Source organism: Anabrus simplex, chromosome 10 (assembly GCF_040414725.1).
Source record: "Anabrus simplex isolate iqAnaSimp1 chromosome 10, ASM4041472v1, whole genome shotgun sequence".
Lineage (NCBI taxonomy): Eukaryota > Metazoa > Arthropoda > Insecta > Orthoptera > Tettigoniidae > Anabrus > Anabrus simplex.
In genome coordinates this window covers 113,805,273-113,830,499 of record NC_090274.1, presented here as the reverse complement: position 1 = coordinate 113,830,499, position 25,227 = coordinate 113,805,273, and the positions used below count along the sequence as shown (strand labels likewise).

The following is a 25,227-nucleotide window of genomic DNA, read 5'->3' as shown; positions in this document are numbered from 1 at the left end:
AGACTTAGCAATAGGTGGATGTCTTAGTATAAATATAAAAATAAAAATTTGTAAGTGCAGCACCGGTTTTTGTGCGTTTATTTTTTCTTTTCCAAACTAGTGCTAAAATGGTCAATTTTTCCTTGTTCTTGTCATAGGTCTTCAGTGTGATCTATCGGGATCAGGAATGTGTTCTTGGATGCCATCCACAGAGTGCAAATGAAACTACCACGGCAGGTAAGTTTGACGCCGATAGCTTGTCCTGAGACCTTGGGCTATACATGACAAACGCAAAGAAAAATCAACCATTTTGGTCCTAGTTCGACAAAAACAAAACACGACAAAAAAACCAGTGCTGCATATTTTATATTTATACTAAAATGGCCCCCACCTATTGCTAAATGTACAAAAAAGAATCTTGGTGGTGATACTTGCAACCGATTACAGTATATACAGTATATCCTATTAGATGTGAGAGCTCAGAAAGAAAATTACAGAGGTCTAGTGGCACAATTTTAGGATCTAGATGACATTTCACGATTTCTTTACGTGGTACTAAACTTTTGACCGGTACTGTAACTGCTTGAACTTCACAGTTCAGGTCCTTGCTTAGAAAGTGTGTTAAGTGTTGATCTGTCGCTGCAAATGTTCGAGCTGTGAAGTGTTACTTCTGGGGTATAATTCTCATAATAGCTTCACGTGTACACGGTAGAGGAAAGGGTATTACAGAAGTCGTTAGATGATTGTAACGCAATTCCCAGGTGTACACTCTCCACATAGAGAGACCATGCAGAAACTCTTTAAATTTAGAGCAGCTGGTTCTTTACTCTAAGAAGTGAAGTGTAAAAAAAACGTGTACTTAACAAAGAAGAAGTAAATGAAATCGTAGGAAGATTAGACCACATGCCTACAAAATCCCTAAGACGAGTTTGACAAGAAGCTGGGGTTTCGAAGAGCTCAGAATGGCAGACTACGAAAATGTTAAAATTGAAATGAAACCATCCTCAGACGACGCCAGAAATGTGTGGATGCAGGAGGAGAACATTTCCAACATGTCCTGTCATAAGGTACGAGCTTATTTTCTTAATAAGGAATTTTTCTCAATTCTTATTTCCTTAATTTTAATTGTTATCTCATGTCATGCACGGATAAAATAAGCGAAGTGCTGTCCTTGTTGCTATGCCGTGGAGCGGGGAGTGATGAGTTAACAGGACGCAGATAAGCTGGGCGTGCCTGCTGGCCAATCAATGAGAGAAACACACTGTATATGTTATCTGAGTCTAGCTTCAAACACAAGATTTCCAAATACTCTAGAAGATATACCTTTCTTTTTTGCAGAATGGACTCGTAGCAGGTATAGAGGACCTGATTCTGAGAATAAGCTTCTGTACGCATGTCTCATTGAGTAGGACTTCACTCCAGAAACAATTAGCAAACCAGGAAATTCGATGTTAAATCTCGCCCGGTTCATTCTTGACGAGTGTAGTAATATCTCCTTTCCTCTTTTATCACCAACATATTTTGACATTACTCACACTTGTAATACTGCAGTGAATCCCATCATGCTGAAAGTGAAGTACAGTGAAGTTGTAAACTTAAGAAATGATGTGCGAGTTTGGAGAAGAGATCTTCAGTGCTAATGGAACAAATCTTTTATGCTGTGTGTGTGCAGTTAAGGTAGCGGCATCAAAATGATTTACTGTGAAATAATATTGTGCTACGGTTAAGCATAAAAGAGGCATGAATCGAAAGTCTCCTCAACAAAGCAGGCAAGCCCTTTTGTTTGATACAGCAGTCTTCACCTATCAAACTTTCCGATTTCCCAAATGACCTGTGTGAAATGTTTGTATCTGCCTATATTCCATTTAAAGAAGTGAACAAGAAGCACTTCCGAAAATTCGTAACTACATACACAACGCAGTTAATCCTGGACGACGAGACAACATTGTGAAAAAGTTATTTGCCCTCCTGTCAGGAAGTCATGCAGGGACAAAAGCGAAATTATTGCTGACTGGCATCGATTTTGAATTCATTATCTCTGAGTTTGCCACAAAGACAAGTTTTAGTTATGGCTCTACCCTTTCTAGGATATCCAGAAAGAAAGTACAGTGAAACCTCGTTAGTGTGCTTTACCGCTTAGTATGTTATGAATTCAAAGTCCCGATTCTCATCATATTAAATCTATATAAAAAAATACCCCACTTATGGTGTCACGAATTTTCGCTATTACCGCTTAGTACAATCACTTTTCGTAGCCCTGGAAATGTTATTTGTCATCCCTTGTGAAACGTATGGGATTTCCAACTCGGATAACAAAGAGCCCCCGTGATAACGGGGAAAGACCTTGAATTCCTGAACTTCACAGGATAAGTTGCAACTTTTTTTAAAATTGCTATTTGTTTTACGTTGCACCGACACAGATATGTTTTATGGCGACGATGGGATAGGAAAGGCCTAGGAATGGGAAGGAAGTGGCTGTGGCCTTAAGGTACAGCCCCCAGAATTTGCCTGGTGTGAAAATGGGAAATCACGGAAAACCATCTTCAGGGCTGCCGACAGTGGGGTTCGAACCCACTATCTCCCGATTACTGGATACTGGGCGCACTGAAGCTATCGAGCTCGGTAGTTGCAACTTTGGAGAGCAGGCCGTTAGCCTCAGGAATGTTCAGTTTTGCTTGCCGGTTAACAGCGAGATTGCTGAATAACACACAGTCGGCCAGTTTGTGCTTGTACTTCGCATTCCATTCAGAAATTAGAAATTTATTTTGGACTGAGTGGTACAGTGAAGGGTAGAGAATATTTGTCGCGTGATAGTCTGCATCTGGATTAGGAACATAATCGCGTGAAGTTGACTAGTAGGGTGCATATTTGTCTTGTGATAGCCTAGTTATGGATTTGGAAAGAGTTGTGAAATTCCTTACTAAGAAGACAAGAAAGTGAACCGGAATCCACATCTTGAAGCGCACAGAGGTAGTGCGAATGTTGAAACTCGCACCTTCAAGTTTCGACTCTTATCATTTAAGTTGGTCGAATAGAAATTTTATCTATTCAAAATGGCGGCCAAAGTCACAGTCTCGTATCATCGAGGTCGAGTGTAATCTCCAATTCATTGTCTAAGAGTGTGACCAGAAAATAATGTTTAATAAACCCACTGGTCCAGAACAAGTCAAAAATAAAAGTCTTCTACCACCATTTGTTGTAGAAAGAATGTGATCTGCAATATACCGATATTTTAATGGCCCCCCGTGCAAATGTTTTCATATTTGTTCTCTCGTGTTTTTCACACCTTTTAATAATCTCCGCTCATCTTTAGAAACAGAGTTTTCACTGAACCTGCGGATACACAACGTAAAATGCCATCATTACAAGTTATAAATCTCAATGTTGGGTCCGTTAATCCTAAAAGATTTTTTTTTTTTGAGGGTCCACCTTTTCAATATTTTATGTTTTTTATTGATTTACATAAAAAGCAACATAATGTACAAATATTTATGTAAATCAATAAAAAATATAATGTATTGAAAAGGTGGACTCTCAAAAAACCATTCTTTTTGAGAAAATGCTATAATATCAGAAAAAATTGTATCTAGCGTTTCCATATCCCAGTTGGATAGTTTTTATTTGTGTAATTAGTAGTACGTTTTCCGCTTAACAAGTTCTTTTTCTTTGTCCGCTTCAGAAACGTCTCAACGAGGTTCTACTGTATAAATCTAATGGAAGCCGTATTTATCACTGAATGTACCTGATTTACATTGCAGAAAGTAAGGTGGCGATAAAGTGATGAATTTTAAGTAATCTACAGAAAATTTAAGATCATCGCACAGACGTTAGTCATTGAGAAATCAATCTAAATATCTTGTCTCTATTAGTACGTTTTGTTCCTTTTTCAGAACAACTTCAGCCAAAACAAAAAAATGTACATTATGAAAATTGACACAAACAGATAAAACAGATGATAAAAAAACATAGCTTAAAAATACTGAAGTTCAACACTGATGTTCAGCTCCATGGCTAAGCGTGCTGGCCTTTCACCACAAGTGTCCTGAGTTCGATTCCCGGTAGGGTCGGGAATTTTTACCACCATTGATTAATTTCACTGGCACGGGGCTGGGTGCATGCGTTGTCTTCATCATCATTTCATCCTCATCACAACGTGCAGGTCGCCTACGGGTGTCAAGTCAAAAGATCTGCAGCTGGTGAGCCAAACATGTCCATGATCCTTGGTCATGCACCAAAATGGCTACATGGTAATCAAGTGTCTTAAAAGAAGTGTTACTTCCCCTCGCAGGGATAACAGCTCCAAAATACCTTCTTACGCTTCTGACAAGGCACCACAAATTAATTTGAGGCTGATGTTCCCACTTTCCCAAAGAGGATGTCTTCAAGAGCTTTTAGTGTTTAGGATGGTGGATTTATCGCTCAGTTATGCTCCTTCCAATCTGATCTTAGTAGGGATTTCTGGATGGCTACTCCATTCATTGCACATGGTGCTTCTGCAGGAATCTCTGCACTCTAGCATTACCATGCATGAACAAAGTTTTTACAAAGTTGCCTCACGTGAGTAATCATGTGGCACCAAGATCTTGTTAATGTACTGTCTAGCAGTTAAGGATCTACACTGAATGATAAGACAGATTTTCATGTCAATACCTATGCCTGCCCAAATCATAACAAATCCACGTTCACAAGCAACGGTAGACTGTACAGCTGTCTGATGAAATCACTCCCCATGTTTTTTCCAGACTAGCAGCAGACTGCCATCTGAATGATTTAACATGAAATGGGATTCATCTGAGAATAGCACCGGATGCCCGAGCAAATTTCAGTTTCCAGCCACGGTCATCTGTCCAAGGCAGGTTCTTGAGCAGGTCATCAGGATTTCAAATTAGCTTCTTGAAGCCTGTTTTGGACTGGTACTTCCAGAGAGCTTGTAAATACGCTGAATGATCCTAACCCTGGGGCTTGGGGTTGTTTTCCTTTGGCAGCCCGTGTCAGGGCACCTGGTAACATGTCAAGTGTCTCCTGGAAACATTCCCACAGATACCGAATCATATTTTAAGTAACCTGTAATGTGCTGGCTATGTACATCTGAGAGTAGCCTTTCTGAAACAGTAGAAGGGCAAAAGTGGTTTAATTCAAACACTGCTTCCCTCACCGGCTACCTCTGTCCACATGATCACCCAAATTACACTTCACACAGACCAGCCTTTGCACAAACTTTGAACTGCCACACTCGCACCTTTCAACTAACACTGATACCTTCCTAACATCTGGATGACAGTGGGGCCCTCTGTTATACAAACAAGACAAGTTATTGCTGTACTAGTCCAATCTATCTCACTATGCATTCATACAGTACAATGTACTTAGGAACATCTAAAGATGTGACCAAATTTCTTTTTTGAAGAGTGCATTAATTTGATGCACGATTATGGACCTGTATCAATTACCAAGCAGAAAACTTTCAAGATATTTAAAACTCTAATAAAAAATATTAATATAAAGAATGATCTCTGCTATATTTGTACAGAAAAAATAGCTGACACAAACATATCCCAAACTTCTTGTTCCTACAGTTGCTAAATCAAGAAAAATCTAAGAAGAATATCAAGGAAATGTGAAACAGGTCATTACAGAAAAATGCTAAATCAAGGAAGAACAAAGTAGCTATAGGGAGAACTAATATATTACCTTGCGATTTTTATCCATCTCCTGGTTGTCTCCCGTCTTAATGGAGGGTTTGGCTGGCTGAGGTGTAGGTCTGGAGTAACCCAAAAGCTGAAGGAGTCCTTCAGCAGCTGCTCGCTTAGCTAGCTTCTTATTGGGGCCTGTTCCAGTGGCAGAATGTTGACCAATTGAAACCTGCAAATATCCCCATCCTTCAAGATATCTGAGGTGCAGTGACTCAAATCACTCAAATCAGGTGATAGTACTATTAAGCATATGGCATTATGAAACACTATTAGATATTAAATAAACAATATGAACTACTGTACAACCCCAATTTTATGTGACTTCAATTTAGCAAAAAAAAAAAAAAATATCCAATGAAAGAAATTTCAAGTTCCAAAAACAATTCCATACCAGCAATGTAATTTTATACTCGATTTAACATAATTTGCAATAATGTACAACCTGCATTTAGCATAAGGAAATGTTGAAATGCTAGTACTTTATGGTTATGTGATGTTAAGAGTCTATAAAAAAGAGACAAGCTTTCTAAGGACGGCCGAAACCAGATGTGGAATTCGCCAAGTGTTGGCACTTAGCATTCAAGTAAGATGTCAGGCCAATCGTATACATCCGACCTTAGCAGAGTGCAGTTTTCTCAAACACCACCACGGACTGAGCATAGCAAGAAGGGTGACCATTAACCCTTTACAGTCCAAATTTCTGTCACATGTTATAACAGTCTGGTCCAAATTAATTTTGCACATTTTTACCTAGTCAAATTAAACTCAGATCTTTTATTAGTAACTATAATTATAATATTATTATGATTATTATATCACAAACATAAGTCTAGTGAGTTACTTACAGGTTTACACAAAAGTCATCAGTGTAGGAGTGAAAATTAACATAAAAAACTGAAGTGGAGTGATGCAGCTAGGAGGAACCTGCAGTCCTCTAAGTTTCCTGACCTGATGAATAACTTAGTCTAGGAGGCTCACTATCATGAAATGTTACATTCTGATAAACACTATTGTCGTTTGCATTCCCACTTGTATGTGTGAAAGTATTTTCAGCATCACTGTTACTCAAATGATCAACACTGATCTGAGAAGTGTCATTGCCGTGTGCCGTATCCCCTCCTCCACCCCGGCCCATTACCTTCGTGCGTCTTCTTGCTTTTGGAGCAGAGACTGGAACTTCCTATTCTGAATCTTCAGAAACAGCATAAGATGGTCCGGAATTATACCGTGCTTTTATACGCACAGGTCCTGTCGCTGAAATTTCACTTGCAATGCTGGAGTTCAGTACACCTTCATCTTCACTTGACAGTTCTCTAAACTCTTCGTCTAATTCAAATTATCTTCACTGCTGTCTAAATAAACGTGCATACGTATTTCTCCTTCATTCATATTTGCTGCTTTTATATCACAAATTCAACTGAGAATTCACATTCACAGATAAACACGCCTAGTACAACACGTGTGTACACTACTCAATGTAAACAAAACACAGCTGACAGGCCGCAGGTAACCATGACGATACACGGCTACAGATATCTCGTATTATTTCCATGAGGATGAAAGAACGGCTTCCTTTGTGCACAAAAATTTGCTCTAGAAATATCAGGGATATCGATCGACCTCAACCAGGTCAAAGAACTTCAATAAATAACTTTTTAAATCGAACAAAACAATGTCGAGGTAACCTCGACGTTGGACCGAAAAAGGTTAAAACAAATGCAATGCTTTGCTCGCACGTACATGTAGGGAATGCTGATCCCACGTTTGATACGATATTTTGGTAGCGATACTCTTGATATCTGAATTACAGACACCAATAGTCCTGTTCGATACTGGCAGTAACACTATGAACAATATTTTCACGTAAGTGATGCTCATTACAGTTTATGAATCTCATGTTCACAATCCGACCTGTATTGACGACTCATAATATACAAAAATCCCTTGAAAAAGGTAAAAAAATGTAAAAATCCACCTTTGCCAATACTGTTCAATATAGCCTATATTAAAACACACTTAAAAGGTCATACATGTTTTGGCCAAATATTTAGGCCTACTTCAGCCACATATAAAAAAATGAGTAGAAAAATGTCCATTTTGATGAAAATGGATATCAATATTTTTCAAAAAGCATGTCTGGGTTCTTCATGAATCAATTCTTGAATTCTGAGACAATATTCTTGCTACGTAAATCTAACACTGTTAAATCTTCCACCATGTGTGCTGCTTTGCTTATTAATCTCCAGTGGTCATCATCCCTTTTTAATTCAAAGAATAAGTAGGCTGAAGTGTGGAACTCGTCTGCAAAAAACGCAGGTTTTGAACAAACTGATTGTTTCATACCGATTTTAATCTATGGAGAGGGGTTCCTGACTTATGAGAAGTCGGGTACAACGGACTTCTACTGTATTATTGGATATATCTACCACTTTCTCTGCCATTTCTGTTTTAATTTAATGTAAAAGAACAGTCATGTTCAGGTCAAGATGGTATGTGTACATTTCCTCTAAATGGCTACAGAAAGCTAAACTTAAGATCTGAAAACTATAAATCACAATCTCTCTCCATCACTCAATCACTCGAGCCACAGTTTTGAAAGGATATAGATATTTACCTCCATGACAAACTCTCTTCGACGAGGTACACCACGTTCTTCAACTAAGGAGTAAACAGGTTCTCGTTCCTTCTTGGCTTGTTGTATCTGAATCAGACGTGATATAGGATTTATATCTTCCCCATATTCTGGTTCTGCTTTCTGCTCCTACAAACACAACAAAAAATCACTCACATCTGAACTCTGAAGAGGGAAAGTATATGAATAACACTTTCTTTACAATAACTCAAAATGGAAAAGAAACAACTAAGTATATAAGTATAAAGAAGTATGCAAGCTGAGTTTGCTGTGTACACCCAGGATGTTTTGAAACAAGGTAGATACACACGTCCTTAAGGTGGAGTTCCGTTGCATGCAGACGGTTGTTCAAAAATGTAATCCACACAAAGAAAGTTATGAAGTTACATAATCTTGCAAATTCTTGCACTGTCCTGGAGAGTGAAAATTTTAACGACATTTTCTCGAGATAGCTCGCACACCACCTGATCAACTCTTTATACAGAGTGATCCACATGCACTAATAGTCCTGATGAAGTCAATTACAACAAAGATTTCTATAGACTTTTTCTTTGTACTGTGTGAAGCTGCTATATATACTACGGTTGTCTGTTGAGGTCATGTGGATGCTGTGTAAAGGGTGCGTGGGGTAAGCATGGCCGCTGCACATGCCTTGATATGAAGTCACATGGTTTAACAATAAATATGTTTCATCCACGGGAAAATGACAGCCTCCTAAATATCCTCAATATTGTTGTAAGTAGATGTTTTCTTACTTTTTTTGTAGTCTAGTATGCTGGACAACACTCCATCATCTGCAAGGCAACTTTATATCAGCTATTATATGTGGGTTTTGTTGTATAACTGTTGGAATCCTAGTCTTTACATTTTAATAAAAACATGCACCTAGCATCCAATCCAACTTACTGACAGAGATCACTGATGGAGACAGCGAGAATAAAATCCAGGCCAATGAGATGAAGTGTGATACCAAAGACAAGAAAGGTTGGGATAAGAAATGAGGATGTTAGGGAGAAGTTTTCGGACAGAATGGAAATAAATTGAGATGCTTTGGACACATTAAAGACAATAGCAGAAGGCTGATGTGGAGGGTACCATTAATATCCCAACTCTGTTGCAGCTGGAAAAGGGAAATACGGATTGTTTTAAAAAGTAGAGTTTACTTAACACTACACGTCTAAATATGGTAATTTCAATGCAAATTTGTTACAGACATTCTACTACTGAAAAATAATGCAAGTTATCCATTGTAAATGATTTCAGCAATTGGTAACAGGAAAATTAGATCTCTCACAGATAGGTATTAATTTCAAATCAAAACAATACAGATTATGAATGTGTAGTTCTACTGACTGGAGGCAAATTCAAAGGAATAAAAAATGATGTTACTAATATTCTTCCATGCACCTCCTCCATCACATTCAGTATTTTGGTAAAACAAAACTGAAAAAAATAAAATAAAATGCTCCTGCCCTCTTATCAAAGTCTACTCTAAGAAGATGACAGGATGAGTGAGGCACATGGCTAGGTCTAACCTGCTGGTATACCTTGATGAGGTTACGGGTTTTCTTCTTTCCCGGATTTGCCTTGCGCTTCAGTCGAGCCAGGCTGGATGAAATTGTGAATGTGGGGGAGGAAGGGGGCAATTTCTTCAGCTCTTCCAGCATTTTCTCTGCCGCTCGTTTCTTCGATACCTGAACAAGGCAAGAATATTAGACATTTTGCGTTTATTCTAAAACATACATATCAACCAATAGTAATTTCTCTGAAAATGAAATGTAAAAACCATTCCTTAAACTACAAGTTATCTGGTCAGACATTAACGAGCAAGAATTTAGCTCCAACAGAAATTGAACATACCAAAACATACAACAATATAGATCTCCTTCATTCTAAGACACGAATGTGCTGGCTTTCCAACATGAACACAAGAGACCAGAAATTAACACACCAGGAAGTATATACTGGATTTTTTTCATGTTAACCTATCAACCATAAGATTAATTACGGAGAACTGTCAAAACTCCCCTGTAATATATTAAACAGACAAAAGATTTTAACTTGCATTTTAGTACAAATCAGTTTCCTTTTTAACTCCCACAGAAACTCCCTGCACAAGGTTTCAGCAATACTGGTTACAATATTCTTCAGCAACTTTCAAGCAGTCTCTGCAGAGAGAATTCTGTAACTTGCTATTGCATCCATCTATTTTTCTTGTGTACCACACGTACTTTATTGTATATGTTTCTTATAATATTTATTATACCGTAATTGATTTCTTTACTTTTATACAACATCTAATATATGATTTTTCTTTTGTTTCAGATCGAATGTCAGTAGACATCTTGTATGTCACTAGTACAATAATCGTATTTGGGGTTACAGTTTCCTTTACCGTACTTTCTAAATAGGCCTATAGACTCTTAAGATAAAGTATAGTTTAATAACTATATGTTCCAAGAAATCATCATCATTATCATCATTTTAGAGTTCCAGTTTCCCAGGTACTGTTGGCGAGCCTCTTCCCTGGGGATTTCCCCTGCGGCATCTTCTTAAGGGCTGCTTCTGTTTCTGCGCATGTAATGGGAGGTTCCTCTGTGCACGTTTCAACAGCTGGTTCTTTTGTTCTCTGATATGCTTCTGTCCTGTTCAATAGGTGATCAAAATGGTTTCTCAGATTGCCTCAGCTGTCTTCCTTCAGTTTTTTAGAAAATTTCTCCCAGCATTTTTTTCTCTTCTACTACTCTTTTAACTCACAATTTTTTCCCCCCGGTAAACTTGCTCGAGGTCTCTGATCTTCCCCTCGTCCCTTACCTGTTCTGGGTTGGATTTCTCTGTATCTCGTTCTTTTTGTGCTATGTTCCTTCCCTTTATTGAGGATCTTATGCTCTCATTCCACCAGGGTGTCTTTTCCCCTTACGCTCGCACTTGTCTTCCCGCAAAGCTCTATTGCTTCTTTTATCAACGTGTTTTAAAATCATGTCCACTCTATGTCACCACTCTCCACTTTAGGCAGTTGTCCTATTATACAGTCCTGATAATTGGTCCTTTTTCCAATCTGTTGTAGTTCCCACACCTTAATGTTGGGTAATTTCCTGGTTGTTATCTTTGATACATTAATGTCTTTCAGATCTGTTACTAATAACCAGTGGTTGCTATTGATGTTCTCACTTGGAACCACCTTGACATCAGTCACAAGTCTACTTCTTAATTCATCTGTAATGACATAGTCAATGACCGTCTTGCTCTTTCCACATCCCAGCTGTAACGGGTAATCTTGTGACTGACTTTTGTTAAACCATTGTTTTTTTACTACCAAACATTTTCTTATGCAGAAGTCTGGGAGATGTTCCCCTTCTGAATTCCTTCTCCCATAGCCATGTGGTCCCGCACCTTCTCATAGCCATTCCTGTCTGCCCCGAACTGTGCGTTGAGGTTCCCAATGATGATTGTCCTCTCTTAACTGATGATCTCTTCTAGGTCTTCGATAAACTTGTTCTTTTCACTTGACTGCAACCCGTCTGAGGGGTATACACTTCCACCAGTGTCAGCTTCTCTTTCCCAAGGTGAACTATTGCCTTTATTATCCTCTCATTGATGTAGTGGATCTCTGCAATACCATCTAACTCTTTAGACAATATCAATCCTACTCCATTTCTTATCTCTCTGTTGTTACCATTCCAGTAGAGGGTATAGTTTTTTCCTGAACTCTTTCTTCCTTTTACCTTTCCATTCAGTTTCACTCAGTCCTAGGATTTATATTTTCCTTCTCTCCATGATGTCCACTAACTCTTCACATTTTCCAGTCAAACTCAGTACGGTGATTGTTCCTATTCGAGTGTGTTTTCTCCGGGGTGGTTGTACAATCGCAAGGCTTGACCTATCATCAGACTGTAAGCCACCATACCTGGCGTGGGTCTGCGGGTGCTGTTATCTACTCCGAGTTCTTTGTTTGCATCCAAGGTTTGTATAAGAGTTGAAAGCGATTGCAGTTACTCTCCAACTAACTTGCTGATTTTCTGTCAGGGTTATTTCCCTTAGCCTTTAGCAGTCCCCTGCCACATCTGCAAGGCAGCAGCTTCCAGTTGAATTTATGTGTCATTTCCTACACAGTGGCTTCAACAAGCCCCCTAAGGGTGAACTCCTCTGTCCATAGCCATTGGTTTTCCGTTAGTTTGTCAGGTTTGGTAACAGACTCCCAACCCTCGGCCAGACAGTCTCGGGTAGTTACCGTCTACTATCTCATATGGTAGCAGGATGTACCTGACCTGATATTCCAAGAAAATGTCGTAAAATTTTTACCTGATTATGTCTTGCAAAACTGGGGTGTGTGTTACGTGAGGTTGCATGGTACGTAAGCGAATACGGTAATACGATCTGTGTGCTGTAGAGCATTTTGTGAAGGGCCTGTTTTATGGGTGTTTACCAATTCTGTAAATATTACAAGCATCTGCAATACGCAGAGTATTTCAAAAATTTTAGGTACAAACTGCAAGGGTTGTACAGGACAATATGAGATACGACACAACGACATTGGCAACCGTAAAAAATTCTGTCCAGCTTTATTCTCCAGGTACCACATTTTTAACAGAGTCTTCCATTTGTAGCAGTTGGCATAGCCATACACCGAATGGATATCTGCCACATCTTCATTAGGAAATGCGAGCTACCATGACAAAAAATGTCACTACAAATACAAGACGACAGAGTCCAACGTGGAACCTAGCAGCTGGAACAAACCATGAACGTTAGTTCATAGTAAAACTTGTTAATTCAAAGCCACTGACTGGGATGCAAAAATCGGACTTCAAATTACACAATTTCTAATTAACAGTCACCAACTTGTTATTCAGAAATGTCACAAAACATTCAAAGATCCATAATGCTCGCAATCACTTTGATTCCAAGTTTAAACCTTTCAAACGGCATAGGAAAACCATAATTCAAAAAAGTATCCAACAAGGTGTATTAATTCAAAAAACCCACGATTCAAAGAGGAGAAATCTATGCAAGACACGATATAAGTACAGTAATCCAATGAATAAAGCACTTGCACAGGGGAGTCAACAGGACTGTCCAATTGGAAATACATGGCACAACAAACAAGAAAAATTAAAAGTACCTCGCACAGACTTAAAATTTCAAGAAGAATAACCTTTGTACAGTACCTAAATTTCTAAAAACACGCAAAATTAACAGTCCAATAGTTTTTATGGTCGCACATCAGGCTTCTCGGGAAAAAAAAATTTTTTTTAAATGGATGAGCGGTTGCTTCATCTAGTTAGAGTGGTCTGTACACAATTTGACGGAATAGTTGTTGCCTACGCCATATCTGATCTTGTTTGGCATCAGATGTGGCTGCATCTGCACCTCCCTCTGGTGTCATGATCACAGCTGATCAACGTGACTGGATCTCGCTCTTCTGAAGTAGTCTCGCAGGATCAATGGCGATTTATACAGCGAAAGTTACACATACACTGCACTGTTGCCGGAACTACAACTATTCTTCTCCATCTAAGGAACCAACACCACACTTTGATGGAACAGTTTACGACTGTGGATGAAGGAATATCGTACCAGGCAACTGTCACACTCCACACCCCACCACATTCCTCGTGCATATTTCTCCTGAAGGAACCATTTCTAGTGACTTCGTGGAGAAAGTAAGGCACCAGTCGCTTCCTGTAGACAAGTTTCCAAGATGAAAAGATACCCTGATCTAGGGGCTGTAAGTAGCTTGTAGTGTTGGCCAACAGAAAAAGAAATGCACATTTAGAAAAGTTAAATTATGCTCGTGCGCAGCACACTGATCTAACAAGGGAACCATTCTTCTGTCCTAGCATACATAGCATACAATTTTGTGCTTAAGCCACACCAGCCACCCCTCAAAATGTTTGGCCATTATCGAAGGCATTTCGAGATGCCCTGTACTTGTTTGGGAAGTGCCCGATTCCCTTATAATAATAATAATAATAATAATAATAATAATAATAATAATAATAATAATAGTGTGGCCTCGGCTACTGTGTAGACACTTTAATATGATGCCATCTGGCTATCTGCTCATCAATTTTGACATTCCGTTTCACTCTACACCTACTAGATGGCAGAGTACATCTAATCTCTCTTGGGCATCTATGGCTGAGATTTAACAAATTTTGTCAGGTAAACATCAAATGTGTCACTAGAGATCTTTCACATGCTGACATCGTACGACATGGAGGGTCGTATGGACTTTTTCCCGCCCTTCAAAAATCAGCCTACTACAGGGAGGTTTGAACCCGCTATCTTGGGATCCGGAGGCCGACACCCTACCACTCAACCACAGGTTCCCTTAGAAGATCGTGACTCCTCAAACCATCCTATGAGAAGGGGAAGAAGTCTATTGCTTCCGTCCACATTGCAACACACTGAAGTGAAAGTGAGGAAGGCTACCCCTGCACACTCGGAAGATGCATTCTATTGTGATACGGAGAAATTTTGAACTTAAATGACGCTGCATAGCTGCCAACTTTTAGAAATAAAAAATAGGAACATTTTTTAATTCTTGGATTTCATCACATATATTGCACCACGGTCTAAGTGAATAAAAGGATAGGATAAAAAGCATACATATCTACAGGTACAATGTGAATTGAACATTAAATTTAAAATCTTAAAAAACATAAAAATGGTTACAAGAAAATGTACCAAACGTACCAAATCAGTACAAATAATAAATGTACCAAACCAGTACAAATAATAATACAGTCGAACCTCGGTATCTAGAACCTCCATTACTAGAATTTTCAGTATCTCACAGTAATTTAAATTTTCCGGCCGTTTGTCCTATTCTTCACATGTATTTGTCTATTCTCAAAATTCGGTTACACAAATTTCTCGACTTCTCGAAGGAAACATTTCCTTCCTTGAAGCAAAAATTATTCTAACTCTAATTTTGTGCAGCATTAAGTATGCAATACGGCATTTGTGGTTTGTGAGGAACAGTTAACAAGTAAAGAAAGGGTTACAGTGAAGTTGGGAACTAATATGACGGGAACCAAAAAAATTGAACTTCTAGTGATCGGCAAAGCCTCACCGTTTCTCAGGTTTCAATTACCGGTCACGTACGAAAGCAAGAACAGAAGTCACAGATGACAAGCTCCATTTACGAAACTCGGCTGCATGGTATTGACGAGAAGTTTCAACGTGAAGGGAGGAAACAGAAGAGACTAACGGATATTTTTCCAAAGGTGTTAACGGAGCTATGTTTCTTGTTTCACTACTGTATGTACTGTACACTATCTACAAAAAATTACTACGAGGGCAAATCAGAAAATAAGTTGCACTTCCCAGTTATGGCCATTTATTACACCACCTATACAACAGCAACACGACTATAACAACATACACTGTAACGTCACTTTTCCACAGTTTCCAAGAGACTCCAAAATTTCTGCGAATGCACAACCAACTTGTCGATGCCGGATGCATAGAAATTTCCTCCAGCGTTCTGCAACCACTCGGAGACAGCGGCCTTCACCTCCTCATCGGTCTGAATATGTCGACCACCAAGCTCCGTTTTGAGCTTACTGAACAGATGCAAGTCACATGGCGCTAAGTCGGGACTATAGGGTGGATGTTGCCAGACCTCCCACTTGAAACGCTGCAGCAGTTCTCTCGTTTGGCGGGCCTAGTGAGGTGTTGCGTTATCGTGCAACAAAATGACACCGGCGCTGAAGTTCCCCCAGCGCTTCTCTTTAATCGCTTTATGCAACCGGTGCAATATTTGCAATACGCCGCAGCGTTGATCGTCGTTCCTTTCGGCATGAATTCCATGTGCAGCAAACCCTCCATGTCAAAGAACACTGTCGCCGTAACCTTACCGGCTGAAGGTTGAACCTTGGCCTTCTTTCGTTGTGGTGATGAGGGGTGCACCCATTCCATTGATGTTCGCTTCGTTTCGGGGGTGAAGTGGTGGACCCACGTTTCGTCGCCTGTGACGATTCGCCGCAGAAACCCGTTGCCGCCTGCGGCATAGCATTGCAAAAATGCCAGGGAGGATTGGAAACGTCCCTTGTGCTCATCGGTGAGAAGACGTGCGACCCATCTTTGACACAGCTTACGATATCCAAGGTCCTCGTAAACAATGGTGAACACACTGCCATACAACATGTTCAGCTGCTTATATATCTCAAATATTATTATAATATTTATAGGTCCACCTGTTCAATACAATATAATCCACTATTTCATGTGGTTAAAATTTATACATAATACATAAAAGTCAATGGTACATGTTTAACCACTTTTTTTTTTACGGGCATCATCAGCCTATATCAATCTTAAAAATTAATGGATATGGAATCTTTCAAATCTTATAAACTATCGAGTAAAATGTTGGACAATGATTTCATAAAATATTATACTATAACGTCTAAAATAACGATATTGCACCAAACTATGTTAAAAAAAACCAGTGAATTAACAGTTTTTGAAGATTAAAACGTGGTTAATCATGAATATTTGAGAGTTTAAAACCAAAATGCATCCTCTTCTTATATATCATTAAGACTGTGATGGCCTTGAGTGTAAGCACAATCATCAAAGGGGGATGTTTGTTCCACTCCCATAGCACGAGTCCAAGATAGTAAAATCACTGTCAGTTATTTAAAACAGAAGTGTGAACGTAACAAATATGTTCATACCTGCCAACTTTACAAAACAAAAATTCAGGAGATTTTGATATGAAAATCTGGAAAAATCAGGAGATATAGTATTGGTCAAATCTGCTTATTCTACATGTATTGTGCAATACAGGAGTACTATGGTATATAGGCCTATTATAACACTTACTGTCTCAAAACCCGACTGTTGCTAAACGAGGCTACAAGGCTAAAAATCACCTATTGTATTTCTATACATTGAATCACGCGCCCACGCGATTATGCGAAGCGTAGTGTTATTTTTATCAAGTAACAAATTAAAATTCGCTAGAATTGTCCCTAAATGGCTCCTAAAACCTTAAGAAATGTCAGTAAGCGCTATATTTGAAATTCTGTCACTAAATTACTAAAAAAGACTCCAAATATAGCGACTAGTCTCTAGAATCGACTAGACTGATCTGAACAAACATGAACATAGCACGCGGAAACGAGAGATTGATAACAGATATACGCATTGCAATATACAGGTTTCAATAAACATCGCATATTCGCGCGCATTTCTCATATTAATAAACGTCGATATTTCGTTTGAAAGCGGCCAATGAGCGAAGGACTTACGGCCACTGGCGTACACAGCTGAAATGGCGGGATTTGAAAACAAAGGTTTGAAGTTAACCAACAAAATAAACTAAAATCGGGAGAAATAATAGAACAATCGGGAGACGGGAAAAACTGTCGAAAGTCGGGAGTCTCCCGCCTAATCAGGAAAGTTGGCAGGTATGTATGTTAAAATGTGTACGGTTGATACATCTGAAAGTCGTAGAAAAGAAAATGGAACTTCTTGTGGAGGCGTTGCTAATGATAAAATGTTGTGTCAAAGCTAGCGGTTGTCAGTAGTTATGTTGGTGCGGTAATCAATTGGATCCAAAAGACGGTCAAGTGGGTGTTATTAACCCTGTTAAAACATTGGTTGCAAGAAATGCTCTAGTTTTTTCTGAAACAAAATGTTAAAGAAAGTTAGTTAAGTAATACTGTGCATGTGACTTCGCGTATGTCAAAAAAGCTTAAGGGGGTACTTACTCGTACGGTGCGTGTTAAGTACGTCGGGCTGTTCCAGCAACGCTAGCTTGACTGAGCTTTCTACTTCTAGTATTATAACGGTGTGGCCGAGGCAGTGAAGGACATGGAGGGGGGGTAAGGGTGGGCGGATTCTTGCGTGCAGCTGTTGTTATTGAAGGGCTGTTAGGAGCAAGAGGGCGGGCCTAACATTTGGCGAGGTGGTGGAAGCTTTAGAACAAGAAGTTCTAAAAGTCTGCAGAATTGTATTATGTTTTGAATTCACAATGGCTAATAACTTTGGAGTTAGCTCATATAAAGGATTTTTTGCCTCTGTGGCATCATTAAGATTATGGTCTGTTATAGGTTTGGTCTAAAAAGATGTAAAGACTTTCTAATTCATTCATAAGTTTTCCTTTGCCTATACATCTTAGAATAGTGAGATCCTTATCAATTGATGTAAACTAGTGTCCTGTTTCACTCGTGTGAGGTCATCGCTGAATGTTTGTTATGTTTTAAGGCATTGTAATGCTCCATATATCTCATATAGAAGCTGCACCCAGTTTGACCAACATAACTAAATCCACACTGAGCGCAAGTTAGTCTGTAAATACCAGATCTCGAAAAACGGCTGTTTTTATAATTGACTTTATTATGATTAAAAAATATACTTTGATTTGTATTTACTGTTCTGAAAGCAATATTAGCGTCATATTTCTTCAGTGTGTTCGCGATCTGGTGGATGGCTGGGTTATTGTATGTAAACGTGGCATAACTAGTTTTTTTTTTAGGTTTATCCGGAATGAGATTCGTGGATAGTTTATATTTAACTTTATTGATTAACTGGTTAATCATTTCAACTATGAACCCACTGAGTTTAGCCAAGTTCCTTATATAGTTTAGTTCTAGAGGGGAGAGTGGGATTTTCAAAGCTCTGTGTATTAAATTATAGAATGACGCCTCTTTTTGAGAATTGGGATGTAAAGAGGAATTATTTATGGTTATAGGAGATTGTGTGGGTTTCCTGTAGATTTGAAAATCAAAAGTATTATTGAAGCGTGTGATCGTTATATCTAGAAAATTTAAGGACTGTTTATCTTACAGTCTTCCTTAGTGAATTTTACATTAGGGCCAATTTTATTTAAATTCTCTAAAACTTCGTCGCTGTTAGTAACATTTTTGTCAATAACCACAAAAGTGTCAACCACGAATCTGTGACTAAGATACAATACAATCCCGCAGACTTTTAGAACTTCTAGTTCTAAAGCTTCCACCACCTCGCCAAACGTTAGGCCCGCCCGTCTTGCTCCTAACAGCCCTCCAATAACAACACCTGCGCGCAAGGATCCGCCCACCCTTACCCCCCTCCATGTCCTTCACTGCCTCAGCCACACCGTTATAATACTAAAAGTAGAAAGCTCAGTCAAGCTAGCGTTGCTGGAACAGCCCGACGTACTTAACACGCACCGTACGAGTAAGTACTGCCTTAGGCATTTTTGACGTACGAGAAGTCTCATGCACAGTACTACTTAACTAACTTTCTTCAACATTTTGTTTCAGAAAAAACTCCAGCATTTCTTCCAACAAATGTTTTAACGGGGTTAATAACATCCACTTGACTGTCTTTTGGATCCAATTGATTACCGCACCAACATAACTACTGACATCCGCTAGCTTTGACACAACATTTTATCATTAGCAACGCCTCCACAAGAAGTTCCATTTTCTTTTCTACGACTTTCAGATGTATCAACCGTACACATTTTAACATATTTGTTATGTTCACACTTCTGTTTTAAATAACTGACAGTGATTTTACTATCTCGGACTCATGCTATGGGAGTGGAACAAACATCCCCCTTTGATGATTGTGCTTACACTGAAGGCTGTCACAGTCTTAATGATATATAAGAAGAGGATGCATTTTGGTTTTAAACTCTCAAATATTCATGATTAACCACGTTTTAATCTTCAAGAACTGTTAATTCACTGGGTTTTTTCAACATAGTTTGGTGCAATATCGTTATTTTAGACGTTATAGTATAATATTTTATGAAATCATTGTCCAACATTTTATTCTATAGTTTATAAGATTTGAAAGATTCCATATGCATTCATTTTTAAGATTGACAAAGGCTGACGATGCCCGTAAAAAAAAAAAAAAAAAAAAAAGGGGGGGGGGGGTGAAACATGTACCAATGACTTATGTATTATGTATAAATTTTAACCACATGAAATAGTGGATTATATTGTATTGAACAGGTGGACCTATAAATATTAGAATAATATTTGAGATATACGTCAACTTCAATACGGAACCAAAATGAGAATAGTTACTTGTAACTAATGTTCAGCTGTGACGCGATTTCTCCCAGTTTAATGCACTGGTTCTGTCTAATGATGGCATTCATACTGTTGACCTTAGCACGGGTCCTGGATGTTGCGGGCCTACCTTCGCGATGGTTGTCCGTGATATCCGTGTGTCTGGCTTCGAATTGCTGACACCACTTATCGATACCTTGCTGGGAAATGGCCCGCTCCCCATACACAGCACTAATTTCACGATGAATGTCCGTGCAATTCTTCCTTTTGTCCCATAGGAATCGGACTGTCGCACGCACCTCATATTTGGAGTGAACGTCCAGTTGATGCGCCATTGCATTTGGCCGAGATTCTCACAATACTAGACGAGACACCACAGCGACCTGCCTAACAGATGTGTGGGCAGTGTCTGTCCCTTTCTCCGCTGTGCCCACGTTTGCGACACACAGTGTGCTACTGCGGCGCATTAGTGCAACTAACCTTTTGATTCACCTACATAAAATAGGAGTTATAATTACAGTGATGCCGTAAAATAGAGTTTCTTTGTATATTTTTAAGTACCATAAAACAATGTATTCATTAAAAGCCCATAGATACATATGACTGAATTATGTGCTATACATGCTCCAAAATGGTATTCTCTATATCTCAAAATAAAATTTATCTCTCGAGGTGACTTGCATAATAGTTTCCTTTACTGGACTGTAAAATGAACGGAAATTTAATTTTATAGGTATCTCTGAACACTTAAAGATAAAGTTTGTTATCTTTTTTGGCCATAACGTGGAGAAAATACCAGAAACTGTCACCGACACAATTCCCTGAAATACATTCAACTCATTAAAACTATGAAGTAAAAATAAACAAATAATGCACTGAAATTCGCTAAACTACCACATACAAAACAGATCAGTATGTCTCAAATTATTGATGATGATGATGCTTGTTGTTTTAAGGGGCCTAACATCTAGGTCATCGGCCCCTGATGGTACGAAATGAGACTAAATGCAAAGAGAAAATAAAATCCAAAATCCTCCAATGACCAGAATTCAAAGCGTGAGGACAAAAAATGAACGAATGGATATGAATTAAAAACAATCAGTGGAGCCGACCCGCAATGCCTCAGTCTCAGAAACTGACTGAAAACAATAGTAATACTGACCAAGGGACTGCTTCTATAGCTCAATACTGAATCGGTGATGCTTGCAAGCTAAAGGGGTCCAAAATATAGGTTATCGCCCTCTCATAATGGTACTTATCGCTTGGAAAGTAGAACCATGGCATTTGTCATGGTGCAGTTCTAATCAAAGGTATCATAGACTCATGGTATTCCACACATTATGGCACCACTGACAGGTTATGAAATTCGCACATGTAATACGGACCTATGGTGTTCCGCACATAGCGGGGCCATTTAGAGGCAACACAAACCTATGGTTTTCATCACGTAAGTGTACTAACCACAGGGACTCGTACTATCCCGTAGTGTTCCTTATATAGTGGCTACTAATCATAGGCAAGCCAGAACCCTGGTGTCGCTCGTATAGTGCTACTAATCACAGGTACCGTAAAAACCTGATCGCGCGGTGCTCGTGCATGCTACTAATCACAAACCTATTTGGTACCTAACATAGTGGTACTACGCGCAAGTAATAGTGACCCATGGTGTTTCCTGCGTGGTGGTACTAATCACAAGTAGTTTCATGGTTCTAATCCAATCATCCCTTGGTCGCCCCTTATGACAGGCAGAGGATACCGTAGGTGTATTCTTCGTCTGCGTCACCCACCCACCCACAGGGGGTTGTGTGTTTGGTCCGCGAGAGGTATTTTATTTCCCTCAAGCCCGCCGGTAAGGACCCTCCTATCCGCCACCTGGGACGCGCCACGTGGGAGTATCACCTCTCCCCCTGCTACGCCAGCGTAGTAGGTTCGTGGTCATACATTATTAACATATGATTCTGACACGGGGAAAAGCACAGAACTGCTAGAAAAAATGTGGCCTACAACTCTAATGAAATTTACTCACAGAAATGATGTTGTTAGTGTGCGAACCACACAGTAAGAAACTCTATTGTGTTTTTTTTGTCGTGATTAACTGAGTCGCTAGTGCGCGCTAGCCTCTCTTGCTTGTAGGACGACTGCCTTCCAGAATCCCCAGCCCTAAAGCACACAGGCTGTTGTAGCGAACAGGAAATCAATACAAGGATACGACGGACGATACACTCGCAAAATAAAGCATCAAATAAGAACACTTGAAAATAAGGTTGGGTAAATTACACGAGCACATAAGGATGCATCCTTTATCCTAGGGGAAGATTACTGACTGTACTGGAGGTTATATTGGTCAAAAATAGGAAGAACTTTGAATTACCATTTATTTGAATCAAACAATTTAAATAGCTTGCAATACTGCACCCGAAGTTTGTATCTAGGAACGAGAGATTTGACTTTGGAGATATTTTGAATGATTGAGATTCTGCTGTATATCTGAAATGGCTGCTTTCTGGACCTGTGTTTATTAGGACTTTTCTCGTTACATTGTCCACTATAGGACGCATCAATAATCTGAAACCCTATGTATACAATGCAACTAGTGCTTACCCTCAGACTTCACTTTCACTTTATTGCTACAGCGCTCCATTGATTGACCTTCCAAAGTACTGATTTCCAGCAATAACTATTTGCAATTCCACATACAGTGTATCACACTAATGCCCCGGGTGGACCATTCTCGGTAAATATCAGGTGTTATTAAACCAGGGTATTGTTATCATGTTGCATCATTGATAATCCTTGGTTCTGAAACCGCATTCCTAGCAGACTGGTAGACATCAAATGAAGCTAGTTTTTCTTGCCATTATTTTCCTTGGAAGTAATTAATAGTAGTATTCAGGAGGCAGTTTGACAGTCAATTGTCTCTGATTTATCCAGAAGGCAGTAATATTTTCGATGGTCATGCGCCTCTAAATTCATTCATTTATCCAGTTCCCGGTTGTTTATATTTTGTCTAGAATTGTCAGCTGTCTTTATTTCTAGGACGAATGTAATTTAAATTATTTTACACTTGTATAAACATGATTTATAATAATTTCTTTCCTTGTCAGCATGCCATTTTTATCATATCTTCTATTACAGCACTTTATTTCCAAGGCGAATTAATTTTGTTTCGTTAGGTTAGTTTAGGTTAGGTTTTCACTATCAGCCGATATGTTTATTTATTTATTTATTTATTTAGCGTATGGCTTTAAAAATACAACACACAATGATTTTGAAGAACAAAGTATATCGTCGTTGCCAGGACAAAACCTCCTATGTGATAGTATTTTTGGAGATATACTGACCCGCAGCACATACATTATGAAGAGTGAGAATGCCTTGACAATATTCACACAATATTGCACCTTAGATGAGAGAACTTTACCGGCTAAAATATTTCACATAGGAGGTTTTGTCCCGGCAGCAACGGTATATTTATACCCAGGTTATTTATATAGCTAAGGGCCTGTACTACGACAGCTAGATGAAAGTGCGGTATAAATTTATTAGGCAGTTTGGACATTTATCTTGAAGTTCGGTTGAAAACGCGTACTACGACTTTCTTTTATGTGCTATTTGGGAAAATATTCTCAAGTATAGCTATGCCGAAGTTGGAGAGATTGTTAACGCTCTTATCTGGGACTTCGCTCCTATCGGGGACGCTACTATAAAGAATCAAGATGGCTACACATCAAGAGGAATCTACATCTGCACAATACTGTGCGAAATTAAGTTGTTACAATGTAATCTATGTATATATTTATAAAGTATGACATGCTTCCTGTCCAGCTATCACAGAATTCTTAAAGATTTCCCAAACTAGCAAGTTGTTGCTACTGACTATATCAGTTAAGGCGGTTATATTTCTTTTACTTCATAACAACTTGCTACAAAAGTATTTACGCTAAAGGGAGATAAATGCTTGCCAGTTACTATTCTCACATTGTACTGAAAAGAAAGAAACTAACTAACTACTTATTCAATGAGCAAACAATAAATTGAATTAATAATAAAATTAACGCTGGATCAGTGGCATTAATCACGAATATAAACTTCACATTTGCCGTAACGTTCATCCTCGTAAACAGTACTAGACAAAACGATACATAACCTCAATCTTAACTTTTGCGTCCAGGTTACATTTTCATAGTTTTTATTTTCTATAACAATTTCAGTTTCGTTATACAGTTAATTTTAACATTTCTTCGTATGTGTATATTTCAGTCCTAATTCTTTTGTTGACATGAACTTCCACATTATAGCTTAATAAGAGTCTGATATTGGATTCTAGAAATACAATTACAAAAGGAATAGAGCTAAACAAACTAAAACACCACGGAACACGTATACCACCACTCTAAATTTCACTAATTTCATAACATTATTACCAACCCAATAAAAATGTTACATCTTCCACATTACAATACCGTCGTTAAAATTCGTTGGTAGTACGCAAGAAAATATTAAACTTCTAGTTTGCAAAACTGCAGCCTATGTATCTGGCTGTTTACCTGAGAGTCGTAGTACAGGCCCTGACTGTCTCTGAAAGCGCATGAGCAAAGTCACTGATATCGCCACTGTACTTTCTTTTTGGACATTTGCTGATAATGTGCAGGATGGTCTGCTTGGGGGCACCACAGTCGCAGTTAAGTGTAGGAATTCTTTTCCACTTGTGGAAATCTGCGCCGTTACCATGGCCCGATCGTATCCTGTTAAGATTAGACCAGGTTTTCCGAAGAAGCTCAAATCCAGGTGGCAGCGACGGTCCTATGTGTGGCAAAGTTGACTCAGGCCTAGTATCTTATCTTCCCTGCCATTCCTTAATATTGAAGTTGGTATTCTTCAGTTCTACTGCAGTTCTTAT

At 38.9% G+C, this 25,227-nt stretch overlaps 1 protein-coding gene across 6 annotated transcripts in view; it reads right to left on the bottom strand.

The window, feature by feature from the left end:
• Positions 1-25,227, bottom strand: part of stau (double-stranded RNA-binding protein Staufen) — a 252,712-nt gene that overhangs the window by 67,072 nt on the left and 160,413 nt on the right. For 5 of the 6 annotated variants that reach the window (XM_067154523.2, XM_067154527.2, XM_067154526.2 and 2 more), the window contains 3 exons: positions 9,840-9,998; positions 8,287-8,433; positions 5,671-5,841 (listed from right to left, as the gene is read on the bottom strand). In XM_067154523.2, the coding sequence (XP_067010624.2) occupies positions 5,671-5,841; positions 8,287-8,433; positions 9,840-9,998 (477 nt within the window). The remainder of the gene's footprint in view (positions 1-5,670; positions 5,842-8,286; positions 8,434-9,839; positions 9,999-25,227) is intronic. The other variant, XM_067154524.2, reaches the window with a different exon arrangement.